We start from the raw sequence: 16872 nt of genomic DNA on the forward strand, positions 1-16872 counted from the left end.
TGAAATCATAAGAGTAGGTTTACAGAGTGCAGTGGCCATGACTACACTCAGCTTGTAGCTATAAAGACTGAACAGTCACAGCTTAGCAGAGTTAAATGTACAACTTTCCATAAAGGGTGCTCCCAGCACTGCTGGGGGGGAGGGCATGTGTGCAACAAGACAAGGAAATCAGGGGACACGCCAACAGTCAGTCCAAACCTGCCCAGCTCACCCTTTCAGCTCCACCTGGATCACAAGATCTCCAGAACATCTCCAGCACCGCACACTCCACCAGCTTTCCTATCCCGGGATCATCTGCATGCTGGAAATGGGTACAAGGCAGGTAGCCAGCAGCTTCACTCTCTCCCAGCTGAAACCAGGCACGGAGCTCCACGAGGACAGAAAGACACCGGTCCCAGCTGGTCGCAGTCTCCACACTACTCCCAGCTCTGCCGAATCCTGTAGCCCTACAGCTCCATGTGGACCACAAGATCTCCAGAACAACTCCAGCACCGCACACTCCACCAGGTTTCCTATCCTGGGATCATCTGCATGCTGGAAATGGGTACAAGGCAGGCAGCCAGCAGCTTCACTCTCTCCCAGCTGAATCCAGGCACGGAGTTCCACGAGGACAGAAAGACACCGGTCCCAGCTGATCGCAGTCTCCACACTACTCCCAGCTCTGCCGAATCCTGTAGCTACGCAATGGTGAGTGAACCAAAGGGAGATCATTGATCATTATTATTCTGCTTTGTGACGGAGGAGGTCGCTTTACTTTTGTTATGGCTGATCCCAAGTCTGCTCCAGCTCCCAAGAAGGGCTCCAAGAAAGCCGTGACCAAGACTCAGAAGAAGGACGGCAAGAAGCGGAGGAAGAGCAGGAAGGAGAGCTACGCCATCTACGTGTACAAGGTGCTGAAGCAGGTCCACCCCGACACCGGCATCTCCTCCAAGGCCATGGGCATCATGAACTCCTTCGTCAATGACATCTTCGAGCGCATCGCAGGGGAAGCCTCCCGCCTGGCTCACTACAACAAGCGCTCCACCATCACCTCCCGGGAGATCCAGACCGCTGTGCGCCTGCTGCTGCCCGGAGAGCTGGCCAAGCACGCCGTGTCCGAGGGCACCAAGGCCGTCACCAAGTACACCAATGCCAAGTGAGATCTGCTCCGCCATCACCCCAGTTGTGGTTGGTGCTCGGGAAGATCTAAGCTCTCTCCCCACGGATCCTGCGGGCCAGCTGGATGTCTTTAGGCATGATGGTGACCCTCTTGGCGTGGATAGCGCACAGGTTGGTGTCCTCGAACAGTCCCACCAGATAAGCCTCGCTGGCCTCCTGCAGGGCCATCACCGCCGAGCTCTGAAAGCGCAGATCGGTCTTGAAGTCCTGGGCGATCTCCCTCACCAGGCGCTGGAAGGGAAGCTTACGCATCAGCAGCTCGGTGGACTTGGATCTCACGGAGAGCGACTGTTCCTGGGCGGTAACGATGCGGCTTCTTCACTCCGCCAGTAGCAGGAGCGCTCTTCCTGGCTGCCTTAGTGGCCAGCTGCTTGCGGGGAGCTTTCCCTCCGGTGGATTTACGGGCGGTCTGCTTGGTTCTGGCCATAACTCTCAAAAGATGTACGCAGATGTGATGACACACACAGTGCGTCTAGCCCCATTTTCAAGTGGATTCTGGGCGGAATCTGTCTGAAGAAGATGTGTGCACAGACCTTTTGAAAAGGATATTGGATTAGCTAGAAAAACATCCATTTGAATTTAGCCCAAAACTGTCTAAAAAATAGCATTTTTCACTTGAAAAATTTGTTTTTTTTTAATGTTTAAAAAATTGTATCTGAAAGTAGCCTCAAAGTGATTTCACACAGAGTTCTTGACTGCTGAAAAATCATCAAAAAATAAAGCTTCATAAAAGCTAAATTTTGGGGTGCTTTATTTGGTGTGTTTTTTAATGCCATTTTTGTGAATTGGGTGTTTTTTCTGTTTCAGAAGCAAAACCCTATTTTTGAGTGTAGATTTTGAATCGGAGTCCGCTCTAACATTCACGTAAGTGCCGATTGTTAGCAAGCACCGATCGACTATATACAAGTTGAAATTGATCAGCGCTTGTCCACTAAACTTTTTACACTGGATGATGCTGGCGATGGTGATTTTTACTTTTTACACTGGATGATGCTGGCGATGGTGACTTTTGATGCCGCTATAAACAATCCAATCACCGTGCTTACAGAGGACGACAATTGGGAACAAGAATTAGCACAAATGCTTATTCTCCGATTCTTGGATTGTCTAACTGCACCTTATGGTATCGCATACCCAACAAATAGAGGATAACTTTCAAGTCTGAGAATACCCCTATAAGATCTAATCATTCTTGCATGCAAGAAAAAAATTATATTAAAACTAAATCGAACTCTAAATCTGACTGCTGTGCACATTAATCCCATCTCATATTCCTTATCTCAGCTATTTGCCACATTATCTCACATCTTTTCATTTCAAAGAATCCTCTAGAAATACTCACCTACAAATCTGTAGAGTATATTTGCATTTCTGTTTTTCAGACTTGCCAACAGTCCTAATTTTACTGAGACAGTCGTGTAAACTTAACTGCAAATGGGGCAGGATTGGTCAAAACCATGACCAAAGTGAGCACTTGGGGCATTCCTAGGATTAGGGCTTAAATGATCTGAGTTTTGCATTGTTGACTTTGGTAGGTTTGTGTTTTGCCATAAAAGAGTACTAGACTTTGCTGGAACTAACATGGGACCTGTGGACACTCTTTACAGATCAGAAACCAACCCATTGCAAAGCTCAGTGAATGGTGCAAAAATTGCAATATTTTAAGATTTTATTTTGCCCCTTCCTGTCATATGATGTACTGGTACATCATATGTCAGGTCCCATCTCTGATGCAGGCTCAGGAGCAGAGCCTGCATCATTGCTGGCAGATGAGGGCTGTGTTGCACAGCTGGCATCTGCCTCCAACAACAGTAAGTGGAGCTGAGCTTTGCCTGCCATCAAACTGACAGCAGCATTTGAAATGGATGGCCTGGGGGACATGATGTTTTAAGAACCCTTCACTCACCAATGTCGCAATCATGAGGAGCCAACAAGTTCTTATGGCAGCTAGACTCTCCTGCCTGACATGACGGTGCCTCTTTGAAGACCAGTCTATGACTGACGTTAATAGGACATCATGCTTTATACTATATACAGCGATACTTTGGTTTTGCAGGATACAGTTCATGCGATTGGATGATCACAGTTTGAAGTCCTCTTAACTAACTTGATCAGTAAACACCGTAAAGAGCAAAAAAATTGAATCATTAGAATTGCAGGGATTTTTTTCAGTTGCTAAACAAATGCTATAAGAATTGACCAAAACATAGAATCTGCTCCAAAATGTTAACAATATAAACTAGATGTGTATTTCCTGAAGGAAGTACAGATAGTGCTTTGAAATGGTGCCCAAGCTGCCCCTTTAAGAGACTTGCTTGCTGCTTCGGCAAGGCTTTCACACTTGGGCACCCCACTCAGCCTCTGATTTGGAGGCCGAAATTGCTCAGCCTCTGATTTGGGGGCCAGGGTCGCTCAGCCTCCTATTTGAAGGCCAGAGTCGCTCAGCCTCCGATTTGGAGGCCGGGGTCGATCAGCCTCCGATTTGGAGGCCGGGGTCGATCAGCCTCCGATTTGGAGGCCGGGGTCGTTCAGCCTCCGATTTGGAGGCCGGGGTCGATCAGCCTCCGATTTGGAGGCCGGGGGTCGATCAGCCTCCGATTTGGAGGCCGGGGGTCGATCAGCCTCCGATTTGGAGGCCGGGGGTCGATCAGCCTCCGATTTGGAGGACGAGGTGGCTCAGCCTCCGATTTGGAGGCCGTGGTGGCTCAGCCTCCAATTTGGAGGCTGGGTCGATCATCCTCCGATTTGGAGGCTGGGGTTGATCAGCCTCCGATTTGGAGGCCGGGGTCGATCAGCCTCCGATTTCGAGGCCAGGGTGGATCAGTCTCCGATTTGGAGTGGATCGGAGTGGAGTGGAGTGGAGTGGAGTGGTCGATCAGCCTCCGATTTGGAGGCCGGGGTGGCTCAGCCTCCGATTTGGAGGCCAGGGTGGCTCAGCCTCCGATTTGGAGGCCGGGGTTGATCAGCCTCCGATTTGAAAGGCAGGGTGGCTCAGCCTCCGATTTGGAGGCCGGGGTCGATCCACCTCCGATTTGGAGGCCAGGGTCAATCAGCCTCCGATTTGGAAGCTGGGGTGGCTCAGCCTCCGATTTGGAGGACGGGATGGCTCAGCCTCCGATTTGGAGGCTGGGGTGGCTCAGCCTCTGATTTGGAGGCTGGGTCGATCATCCTCCGATTTGGAGGCCAGGATCGATCAGCCTCCGATTTGGAGGCCGGGGTTGATCAGCCTCCGATTTGGAGGCCGGGGTGGATGAGTCTCTGATTTGGAGGCTGGGGTCAATCAGCCTCCGATTTGGAGCCTGGGGTCACTCAACTTTCGATTTGGCGAGTCGGCACTTTAAGACTCATTTTGGTGAGCCGGCCCTTTAAGAATCACTTTGGCATGTCGGCCCTTTAAGAGCCAGTTTGGCACACTGGGCTTCTAAATCCACTTTGGCGCACATTCTCTCTCAGGGGCATGCGTCCTGTGATGAAGCTAGATTTGCATTTGTGCTTTGGGTTTCGTTTTAAGAGCTGATATTATCTGGCAGAAACTGTGTCCTGGTGGGGTCATGCAAAGTTCGTAGACGTTGGCATAGTAACTGGGTCTGCCTGCGCATATCAATGAGCTTAACTGCCATTTCAATTGCCTCAGGGCATGTTTTGTCTGTGGCAACATTTCCCCATTGAAAAGCATTGAGACAATGCATTCCAATGACGGGAAAAAAAATTTTCTAACACAAATTGCGCAAAAACTACAAATCCGATCGACACGAAAAATACTTAGAACACCTCTCATGAACGCTGGCTTCGAAACGACACCTCAACGGAGTCTGTGCGTGTAGCGGTTCGGGCCGCATTAATTGCAGAAATCAACTGAATAATAAGAAGAAGTTAGCAGCGTTCGGATTACATGATAGTGCTTTCTTCAAAGCACTATAAATATGAGCATTGATCTTGCAAAATACAAGCCCTCACGCAGCTCTATGGATGTAGAAATGGAAACGGTACATGTATCAGAAAAGAGCAACACAGAGAATTTTCATTTTCTTTTTTTACAAATTTCCAAGCTTTTTTTTTACCAATATAAAAAAATATATTACTTTGATATTGTACTGAACTGGAGAATTATTGTATATTGCATTTGCATTATATTTACAGCTAAATGAATGCATTAAAAAAAATTAAAAAGTTGTGGACTTGTGGAGTCTTTTTTTTTTTGCATTTTCACCGCACTTGGAATTTTTTGTTCGTTTTCCAGTAGGTCGAAAGGTAAAATGAATAGTGTAATTCAAAACTACTACTTGTTCAGCAAAATCAAGCCCTCGTATGATGATGTCAGAGAGAAGAAGAAAAAGTTCTGTCTCTTGGGAGAAGGAGAGAAAAAAAATAAAGCCCCAAAAAGGAAAAAGTCAGTAGTGTAGGGGCTAACATAAATAATGAAATAGAAAATTAGAAAAAAAAACCACACACCAGGAATTAAAAGAAAAACAGCAGACATTAATGAGTTATTTTCTAATCCAATACAAGATGTTTCCGAGGAAGCAGAATTTCCTCAATGATCCCTTTATTTGGGCATGTAAAAAATGACAAAAGCAATCCCAATGTTTGTTCACAAACTGTCTTTTTGTGAATCAAAACAAAAACCTGTTTACGGTTGAAACGTTGTAATTGTTTTTGCTATTTTTGAAACGTCCAAATAAAGGAATAATTGGGGAAATTCTGGTGCCTTGGAAACTTTTGGAGTTGGATTGACATTGGCAAAGGTGGAGAATTGCTCCAAAAAAAGCACAGAACAATCGAAACGGTGCAGGAGAGACTCACTACAGCTCATTTTCTGATGATGCATTTCATTTAAAGAGGCTATGCTGAACTAGCAACCTCTATTAAGGATTCAGTTAATCGAAAAAGCAGATTTAGTAAAGTGGCTACTGGAGAAGAAATGTATGACTGCAGCTCAGAGCCTCCATTTGTGTCTGTATATAGGGCCTGATGGTCGAGCATCCCAACGACACCTTCCAAAAGTGCTAAATTCTGTTCAGTTTTCATGGCTCCTGGGAGACTTTCCAACTCTACCAGGCGTCTTGAAGGTATTCACATTTCCAGGAGTCTTCCGAATGTACCCGTCAAATAAATGAGTGTATAAGTAATACCTGATGTGCTGAGGTAGAACTGCTCCGGTCTGGCTCGTGATTATTTTATGCCATAAGGGCTCATGTGGACTGGGGTTGTGCAGTTGGAACAATTTAATAAAAATCAAACACAAATTTGAATACCATCAAAAAAATGTAATTAAAAAATTAAAAAAAAAAAGTCCTTGTCCAATGAATGAAAATTATTTTTGGAAATAAAGATATTAATTCTCACACAAAGACGCTGTACTTACACAGTTTATGGCGGCGGTGAGATGATTGGCACAATGTGCTCAGTTTAACTCTGATTTGTGGTCAGTCTTGTGCCATTAACCTCACTACAAGCCTCCTTATGTTTTATCTGCAAATGGTTTGGCTGGATTCAGTGTGATCTGCCAGATGAGATATAACCCAGAATTACACATGCATTTCAAAAAGCACTTGGTAAATTGAATTTTCTTTTCCATGAATGTAAAACAGACTCGTGGTGGCAATCTCCCTGTATAAACAAGAGCTTTCCTGCTTACGAATTTTGCTATAGGGTTACTTTGGTAATACAGATTTCACCTCGCAAATGTCACTGCTAACTAGCATAGGATACATAGATATGAGATAGATAGATAGCAGTAGATATTTTTAGTTTTCATTTGAAGTATAGTGTCTACCAGTGGTGCAACTAGTGTCTGATGTGTCTGATGGGCCCCGATGCAAGATTTGAACTAGGTCCCCCCATCCTGGTATATACAGTGTGTTAGGGTTGCGGATCGCACTAAATATAAAATATGATAAAGTGCGATCGCAACCCGGGGTCCACCGTGCAGAGGTGGTATGCTGCTGCTAGGTAATGACGGACAATAACTGGCGGTATAACTAGTACACACGGGTTAACTTCACCCGGATAATAGGAAGCGGACCCTGTTGCTTCACAAGACCACTATACCGCTGAGTGTTGTGGTCACAGGACCCTGCCCCAAAGACACGGGGTTAGAGTCCCTCTAGACCCACTAGCGTTCGGCGCCGCTACTGCGATGCCTGGACATACACAACTTAAAGATAAAGCACACTAGGTGCAGAGAGCGCCGCACTGGCGGACACAACTAACCAGCCTAACCTTATGGCTGAAAAGCGCAATGTTTGTGCACGGCGCCGCACTGGCGATTGCAGCTTGATGCAGTATAGTAGTGCCTTGTGCTGGATGGCACAGTTAGGCGCTAAGTGTGGTGCAGAGGACTGGATGCACCGTGGCACATAGGCAATGCCACCTGTAGGCGCTGACTTATTTCCAATACCCTATACACATGCACAACCAGAGGGCGGGAGACTTAATGAGTCAGTCACCAGAACGCATACATCCATCTTTACACACACAACTACAAAATATTGTCTATACTAGCGCATGGCCAAGCGGCCACGCAAGCCTTTTATAGCAGTGTCCTTCTGGGACCTTCCTGATGGTCCAATCCAAGCTGGAGCAGGACCTGAGCACGTGATCTCCAATCTCCAATGGAAGATCGTCCCACGGGCATGCTCAGTGGACTGAATGGAGGTCTTAGACCCTGGAGTAGCTCGCTGCTGACCAGCATGCGTTGCTATAGCTGGATCAAAGGTGGCAGCAGCAGCAACCAAACCCACAGAGCTAGTCTGGGCAGAACGCCGGGACCGACGAGTCTGCTGAGCAACCTTCTCTGCGGCTGAAGAGGAATGGGAGACTGCTGGAAGCAAGGCTCAGGATTCCCGCTGTGCAGCGACAGGAACCCGACGCCTAACACGGTGAAGAGCAAAAGGATAACAATGTTTTGAACTTTTGACTTTCTGGCTCCATATCTCCCCATCCACTTCTGCTTTGAACTAGAGACTGCCATCATTTTATAAACAATTATCTTAGATATCTCATATTTAAATTTGACTTGCAACTATTTAGCATAAAAAAGGGAACATTAAAATACCACATCCTAGATATCACTAAATTAAATATTCGAGTTGCAAATCTTTATTCATTACACAGTGGAATGCGTTGAGAAGCAATAAAACATAAAAATAATCAATGTAAATCAAAAGTAATATCCCATGGAGGTCTGGATTTGTATGACCTCCCTACAACGCCTGGGCATGCTCCTGATGAAGTGGTGAAGCATCAATCAACTCCTGGACAATCTGTGTTGCAACGTGGCATTGGTGTGTAGGGAAGGTGACCTGACGGACGGACGGACTAGTCAGAGTGAAGAAGGAAAGGTTTGCACAGTGTAGGTAGGTGTCAGTTATTACAGTGGGGAAACAGCTAGGAAAGTGTAGTGGACGTGCAGTACCTGGGTTGACCATTAGAGGGCAGGGAGGAGTGTGAGCAAAGGACTTGACATCAGCTTAGGGCTTAGGAAACCGTTGGTCATGGGGGCGGAGTTACAGGGAACCGGGAAAGATATCAATTTGAAGGAGGGTTCCAGAAAGTTCCAGTCCCCAGGGGGAGCTCAGGTGACAGGAGGACTACGACAGTTCGTGCACTCTGAGGAGAACCAGACCAGGGGGACTGAAGGAGAGAGAACGTCAGGGGGGTGGTCCTGACAGGAAGAACTGCAGAAGAGACAAGACACTGGGTGTAGGACACCGTATTTGACACGACGACTGATCAGTGGAAGTGCTGTTGGTTTACGGGCCTAAGGCGGCCACAGTGACGGACCTGTCAAGTGCGTCGACGAGTGAAGAGGGGAGGGTGTATGCATTCACGTCCCCAGTATAGAGTACGGTGTGTGAGAAGCGGCCCTGGAAAAGGAGGGCCGTGAGGTGAAGAAAGTGCGGTGTGCTCTGAGGCCGTCAGGCAGACGGCGAGTGAAATAAACTTGGACCTGTTGCACCCAGAATCTGCCTCCATCTTGTCTCTGTTTTATCTCTGAGGGACCACCCCCCAGCTTGGCCTACTGACCCTACATTTGGCGTAGACTTAGCCAACGCTGCTTGGATTACAAATACCTGTGGAATACAAATTTCCCACCTGTGGATTACAATTTTGGAGCGCTGTGGCGTATCTGCGTCACCGGCAGAAGATCCGGGGAGGTACCAGGATTGGTGCAAGATGGCGGTGATGCTCCAGTGCAGAGGAGACATCCAGGTGTTTGCTGTTGTTCCCAATGGACTGGGGCCCCCTCCTACGTAATAATAATAATAATAATCTTTATTTATATAGCGCCAACATATTCCGCAGCGCTTTACAGCTTAACAGTTTCAAAACACAAGTCATAAGTAACAACGTTAACAATGCAATAATTAAAGCAAAATAAGACGAAATAAGACGACCCTGCTCGTGAGAGCTTACAATCTACAATGAGGTGAGGGAGATACAGAGGACAGGGGTGTATTTACAATGGTGTATATACAATGAAGGTCCAGCCATCTTGAGGGAGTGAAGGATGGATGGAGATAGTGAATGGGCTACACACGCACACTTACACAGAGAATGACTTTGATTAGTGAACGTGATAGGCCGCTCTGAACAAGTGTGTTTTGAGGGAGCGCCTAAAACTTTGCAAATTGTGGATAGTCCTGATTTCTTGGGGTAGAGCATTCCAGAGGATAGGAGCAGCACGGGAGAAGTCTTGGAGTCGGGAGTGGGAGGTACGGATTAGTGCAGAGGTTAGTCGAAAGTCGTTTGCAGAGCGCAGCGCTCGGCTAGGCCGATAGACAGAAATGAGGGAAGAGATGTAAGGGGGTGCCGCACTGTGGAGAGCTTTGTGGGTGAGAACAAGTACTTTGAATTGGATCCTATAATGAATGGGCAGCCAATGTAAGGACTGGCGAAGAGCGGACGCGTCCGAGTACCGATTAGCCAGATGGACGATCCTGGCCGCTGCATTAAGTATGGACTGGAGAGGGGATAGTCGAGTGACGGGGAGGCCAATTAATAGAGCGTTGCAGTAATCCAGGCGGGAGTGGATCAATGCAACAGTCAGGGTTTTTGTTGTTTCCATAGTGAGAAAAGGGCGGATTCTAGAGATGTTCTTTAGGTGTAAGCGGCAAGAGTGGGCAAGAGATTGTTTATGGGATGTGAAGGAGAGATTGGTGTCAAACATAACACCCAGACAGCGTGCCTGCTGCCGGGGTGTTATTGTGGTACCACCCACGGAGAGGGAAATGTCAGGTTTAGGGAGGTTAGTAGATGGCGGGAGCAGAAGAAGTTCAGTTTTAGAGAGGTTGAGTTTCAGATAGAGAGTGGACATGATATTGGAGACTGCGGACAGACCGCGTTCTGTAGTACAGCGGGGGTAAGGTCGGGGGAAGACGTGTATAGTTGTGTGTCATCAGCATAAAGATGGTACTGAAAGCCAAATCTGCTGATGGTCTGTCCAATTGGGGCCGTGTCGAGAGAAAAGAAGGGGGCCAAGGATTGAGCCCTGAGGTACCCCGACAGCAAGAGGAAGAGGCGATGACGTGGAGCCAGAGAACAAAACACTGAAGGAGCGGTCAGAGAGATAGGAAAAGAACCAGGAGAGTGCAGTGTCCTTAATGCCTAGTGACTGGAGCCTAGAGAGTAGGAGATGGTGGTCAACAGTATCGAAAGCTGCAGATAGGTCAAGAAAAATGAACAGAGAGTGGTCAGTGTTATGTTTTGCTGTCAGAAGGTCATTGGTCACTTTGATGAGTGCAGTTTCAGTCGAATGTAGGGGGCGGAAGCCGGACTGTGAAGGGTCTAGAAGGGAGTGAGTGGAGAGGTAACGGGTAAGGTGGGAGTAAACTAGGCGTTCCAAAAGTTTAGAGATGAAGGGGAGTTTGGAGACTGGTCTGTAGTTGTTTGTGCAGGATGGGTCGAGAGTGGGTTTCTTTAGTAATGGAGTAACAATGGCGTGTTTGAAGAAGGATGGTAAAATGCCCGAGGAGAGGGAGAGATTAAAGATTGTAGTTAGGTGGCTTGTGATGACTGGAGAGAGAGACTGGAGGAGATGTGAGGGCATGGGGTCGGTAGTGCATGTAGTCAGACGAGAAGAAGAGAGGAGTCTGGAGACTTCTTCTTCTGTGATGGGATCAAATGTGGAAAGTGAGCCAGGGGAGATGCAGGAAGGGATGGGAGTCACAGCACTTGGTGGTTGGGAGCAGATTTCTTGATGGATATTATCTATTTTTTCTGTAAAGTGGGAGGCCAGGTCATCAGCACAAATGTCTGTGATAGGAACTTGTGCTTTTGCCCTGAGGAGGGAGTGAAAAGTGTCAAAAAGTTTCTTGGGGTTGTTGGCTAGTGAGGAGATCAGGGTGGTGAAGTAGGTGTCAGGAACACCGCACTGCACTTGCTCACTGAGCCAGTGCGGGTGTCCTGAGTACAAAGACAGTACTCAAAGATACCTGTGGAGCAGGGCAGCAGCGGTGACGATGCGTGCTTCAGAGTATCAGGACATGAAGCACATGACTGCTGGGGGCGTGGCCTAAGCTCCACAGATCTAGGAGCTGCAGGGAAACTCCTAGAAAGGTAACTACGGGACAATGTTACCAAGGGGCATAGACAGAGACAGAAACCAGATGAAGCCAGGGTCAAAGAACAAGATAAAAATACAGTACCACAGGGTTTAGACAGAAAGGATAGTCAGGACGTAGCAATAGGTCAGAAAACCAGAACGGGCAATAGACGGTACAATAGGGACAAACTGTAACGGAGTAACAATAGCCAAGCCAGGAGGTCAGAACCGGAGAAGACAATAGTACCAAAGCGAGAGACGGAGTACAGAGTGAGGGAACAGGCCGGGTCATACACGGGAAGCAAACAAGCAATGCAGAATACACGCACACCAGGGGTCAGACACACCAGAACAACAGTATAGCCGACAGAGAACCCTGGTAAAGAGTGAGTATAAATACCCCTCCCAGATCCAGAAAGAGGCCACGAACACTTAACCCTGTGAGTGCAGGGCAAGAACCCTGTTCAAACCATGACAGTCGGTCTGTTTGATGAGGTGAAGGGCAGCATTATAGGTTCTTAACATAAATTTGAAGTGGATGAAGTCTTCTGGTGTGCGGGTTTTTCTCCATAGGCGTTCAGCACTCCTGGAGCATCGCTGGAGAAGTTGAGTTTGCGATGTGAGCCAGGGCTGTTTTACTCTGTTTGGAGGTTCTGAGGGTGAGGGGAGCTACTTGGTCAAGGGTGCTTCTAAGAGTGTCATTGTAGTGATGAACAGCCAGATTAGGACAGGAAAGAGAGGAGATTGGGGACAGTGATGAGTGTAGGGAATCTGAAAGTGTCTGAGGGTTAATAGCTTGTAGATTTCTGACTGTGTGGTAGGTAGGAGTGAGCTTGGGTGGGCGAGGATTTGTGAGCGTGAAGGACAGAATGTTGTGGTCAGAGAGTGGAAGCGGTGAGTTATTTAGGTGGGAGATTGAACAGAGCCGGCCGAAGACCAGCTCAAGGGTGTTACCGTCCTTATGTGTCTCAGAGGTTGAAAGCTGCGAGAGGCCTAGAGAGGTGGTTAGTGATAGAAGCTGGGATGCAGATGTGGAAGTAGGGCTGTTAATGGGGATGTTGAAGTCTCCCAGGATGAGGGTTGGTAGTTCTGAGGACAGGAAGTGCGGCAGCCAGGCTGAAAAGTGGTCAAGGAAGTGAGTGGGTGAGCCTGGGGGCCGGTATATGACCGCTACCCTGAGGGAGAGGGGACGGAAGAGCCTGATGTTGTGGACCTCAAAAGAAGGGAATAAGAGTGATGGAACTGGGGGGATGACCTGGAAAGTGCATTGTGGGGACAGGAGTATGCCGACTCCACCACCAGGTCTGTTTGTGGGTCTCGGGGAGTGAGAGAATTGTAAGCCACCGTAGGAAATGGCAGCAGGAGAGACAGTGTCAGAATCCTAAATCCAGGTTTCAGTGAGGGCCAACAGATTAAGAGAGTTGTTCAGAAAGTAGTTGTGTAGGAAAGGAAGCTTGTTACAAGCAGACCGTGGATTCCAGAGGGCACAATTAAAAGATGGAGATGAGGGAGTGCAAGTAATGTTAATAAGATTATTATGGTTTCGATATGAGGTAGGGTAGGGGTTGAGGTTGGGGGATGGTGGACCAGGGTTGGGGGAGATGTCCCCTGAAATCAGTAGGAGTAGGAAGATAAAGAGCAAATAGTTGTTGGAATTGTATGTAGTTTTTTTCTGTGATGTGTTTGGGCAAGATTGGCTGAGGTTTCTCAGGAAGGTGAGGAGTGCGTGGGAGCTGTACATGGGAAAGGGAAGTATAGATGGGCTGATGTGTATGAGTCGTGATGGAAGGGGGATAGGGTGGTGAATGTGGATGGCAAGGGAACACAGGAGGATAAAAATAAAGCACATGCTTAAAGGGGAGAGCAAAGTGTGGGTTACCTGACTCCTGCCCTGACTAACTGCCATGTATAACTGCCGTTTTGCTGGATGCTTAGCTTCTGTGATGCTTTGCTTATGGGATGCCTGCGTGCACCCCACACTGCGTGCTACCCCTTAGGAACTACTACATATATAGGCCACACTACAGGGTCAGGAGAGAGGGATTGTGGGAGCTGGTTGGGTATAATTTGGAAGCTGGGGCCAGCACACCAGGGGATGGTTAGATGATCAAAGGCACTAGACCAAGATGTGTCAATATGCTATAGCACCTTCCACCTGATAAGATCTAGAAAGGCCCCAGTCACGGATCTAAAGCAGTAAGTATTACATACAGTGCAACAAATGAATTATACCAAAGCTTTAGCAAGCACATTAAAATATGCAGCAAAATGGTTAAGCAGCAGAAGTATGGAGTTGTACCATTTGGATATATTGCAGCAGAGAATAGAGGCAGCAGAGGTGGGAAGTTGTATCATTCAGGCTGCTTGCTAGCAGTGAATGGAGTAAATACATGCAGGGTGGCTCAGTTGATTACCTGTACGTACCCCGGAGATCAGCGCTGTGTCCTGGGAGGCCGATGTTCCCTCATACTGGACCCTGACAAATGGGTGGAGAGGCCTGCCAATGCCCCACCCAGCAGAGGGAGTGGCACAGAGCAAAAGTTTGGCTGTGGCTGTCTGGCGCCATTCAAGTGCTGCCCACCGGACGGTATGAGAAGCTGCAGGTTTCGAGGCATCGGCCGCCTGGAGTGGCAATGGCGGCGGGATATCGAGCTCCACTAGAAAGTGACATCTTCTGAGCCACGAGCAGGCAGCAGGATGGTGAGCTGGGAAGTGGAGCCTGTGGGAAATCAGCGGGAGCAGCCACCCAGAATACCGGCGGAGAATCCACCCGTGGATTCCCTAAGCCTGGAGGCTAGCCCTGTCGGACGGCAGGGTGAAGAGCAGAAGCTGTGGAAGGAGCCGTGTGATGACGTAACGGAGGCCGCGGCGCCGGGGAAGGTGAGAGATCCTCCTGCCCCGCCAGTGGCTCCGCAAGCGGCCCCCACCATTCGGCTGCAGCACGCGGCCGCTTGTGTACCCAAGAGGCTGGTCACAGGAGGCCCTTCCCTCTATGCTGAACTGAGCGGGGCCTCCATTCCAAGTTCTGAACCACCCCGCCCGGAGACGCCACGCACGGTGCTGCCGGAGCGGAGCCTGATCCTGGAGGGCGCTGTTGCGGTTCCCCTGCCACCAGCAACCTCATTTGTCAAAGTGGTCACTACTTCGGCCCCGGCTGAAACATCGAGTGCGGCCTATACTGCGGCCGTGGTTATGCCAGAGTTGGAACCGGCTGCGGCCTATTTGGTAGGCCCTGTGCCCCCACCCACCGAGAACCCGGCTGCCCCCATTCGCCATTCGGCTCCAGCGGCTGCTGGGCCGCAGAAACCATCGGCTGCCTCTGTCCTGCCCTCTTCTTTGTGGAGCCCCGCCCATTGGACTCTAGAGCCTGTGCTGTACCCTCCGTTTGGGTTGCAGAGGTTATTAAAGGGAAGAAGGCATGGGAGAAAGCGATTTTGAAACAGCTGCATGAAAAGGGAGAGGCAGGTATGGCGGCTAAGAGATCGAAGGGACGGTTGGTGTACACCAACGTGGCAAAAGGCTACGGTTTCATCCGAGATCAGACTGGCCAAAAAGTTTATGTTAACGTGGCCTCCATACGTCACGGCCGGGCTCTGAAGGAGGGGGACTTAGTGTCATATTATAAAGAATACTGCCCCCGCGGATATTATGCGGTGGCAGTACTGGCGGAGCCCAAAGAATGCGAACCCCCATAGAGAGGACTGTAGCGGACACCCCTTACACCCCGGGAGTTCCACGGCTGTGGGACCCCTTGCTGCCGGCCACTAGGAAGTAGTTTGGACTTTCGAAGTTTCGTTGGAATGTTTTGTAAAATTACAAGGACAGTTTGCGTCCGGGTTAAAAAAAAAAAGGGGGGGGTTTAATATAGAAGTTTGATGTTTTTGTTTGTTTGTTATATTAAGCCTGGCAAAGCGGGGATGTTAAGAAGAGGGAGTGTCCTTGTCCAAGGAAGGGGGGGGAGGAGAACATGTGATGTTTAATTGTTAAATGTTGGTTTTAAAAGCAAAAGAAAATGAAAAAAAAAAAATTTTTTTAAATGGGGTACTTGTGCTATTATAAAGTTGTTTGATGTATAATATGCAAAAGTAAAATGCAACAGGTCCGGGTAAGGGAAGGTCTGAGGGACCAACGGGAAGTGTGAGATCCGAAGAGGGGTCTATGTGTGAAGAGGGTCTGGGAGACCGAGATGCCGACCATGACATGTAATTTAATGAAAGTTACAAGGGTGGAAGATGTGAAAAGGCAGCCGTCCTAGGTCAGGTCCCCAACACCACGGACACCCCTGAAGGAGAAAGATGGACACCGGCAATGATCTGGTAGGTGTGAGGCCTCGATCATGGCGTATCAGATAGTGGAAGGTAACAGAAGGGGAGAGTAGGGGAAGGTACATGCCATAGGGAGAATATGGGTGTACCTAGCCCAGTGTGAAAGACGTTGTCATGTGGCGTGTGCGCTGGTGAGTAGCAGTAGGCAACTCAGAGCATGGTGCTCCCAGTATGGTTCGGCCCCCGCAGGTAGTAAGTTTGGCCCAACAGCTGGTCCGACAACAGAGTGTATGTGAAGCTTCAGAGTGACGATGGCAGGGATGACGATTGTCGTGAATGACAATGGACAAAGGAAGGGGGAGTGTAGGGAAGGTGACGTGACGGACGGATGGACTAGTCAGAGTGAAGAAGGAAAGGTTTGCACAGTGTAGGTAGGTGTCAGTTATTACAGTGGGGAAACAGCTAGGAAAGTGTAGTGGACGTGCAGTACTTGGGTTGACCATTAGAAGACAGGCAGGAGTGTGAGCAAAGGACTTGACATCAGCTTAGGGCTTAGGAAACCGTTGGTCATGGGGGCGGAGTTACAGGGAACCGGGAAAGATATAAATTTGAAGGAGGGTTCCAGAAAGTTCCAGTCCCCAGGGGGAGCTCAGGTGACAGGAGGACTACGACAGTTCGTGCACTCTGAGGAGAACCAGACCAGGGGGACTGAAGGAGAAAGAACGTCAGAGGGGTGGTCCTGACAGGAAGAACCGCAGAAGAGACAAGGCACTGGTTGTAGGACAAAGTATTTGACACGACAACTGATCAGTGGAAGTGCTGTTGGTTTATGGGCCTAGGGCGGCCACAGTGACGGACCTGTCAAGAGTGTCGACGAGTGAAGAGGGGATGGTGTATGCATAC

The 16872-nt window shown here is 48.7% G+C and overlaps 1 protein-coding gene and 1 pseudogene across 1 annotated transcript; one reads left to right on the forward strand and one right to left on the reverse strand.

The window, feature by feature from the left end:
• The first annotated feature begins 736 nt into the window (after positions 1-736).
• On the forward strand, positions 737-1139 carry LOC141049099 (histone H2B 1.1-like). Its single transcript, XM_073545238.1, has one exon. It carries the CDS (start codon positions 762-764, stop codon positions 1137-1139), a length of 378 nt encoding a protein of 125 aa, XP_073401339.1. The 5' UTR covers positions 737-761.
• A 46-nt stretch (positions 1140-1185) lies between these two features.
• Positions 1186-1585, reverse strand: LOC141049100 (histone H3-like; annotated as a pseudogene).
• Between the last annotated feature and the right edge of the window lie 15287 nt (positions 1586-16872).

The sequence above is a fragment of the Dendrobates tinctorius genome, unplaced genomic scaffold (assembly GCF_039654945.1).
Source record: "Dendrobates tinctorius isolate UK_male_01 unplaced genomic scaffold, ASM3965494v1 ptg000143l, whole genome shotgun sequence".
NCBI lineage: Eukaryota > Metazoa > Chordata > Amphibia > Anura > Dendrobatidae > Dendrobates > Dendrobates tinctorius.

Coding starts and splice junctions, on each gene's coding strand:
- LOC141049099 (XM_073545238.1), top strand. CDS start 762: ATGGCTGATCCCAAGTCTGCTCCAGCTCCCAAGAAGGGCTCCAAGAAA.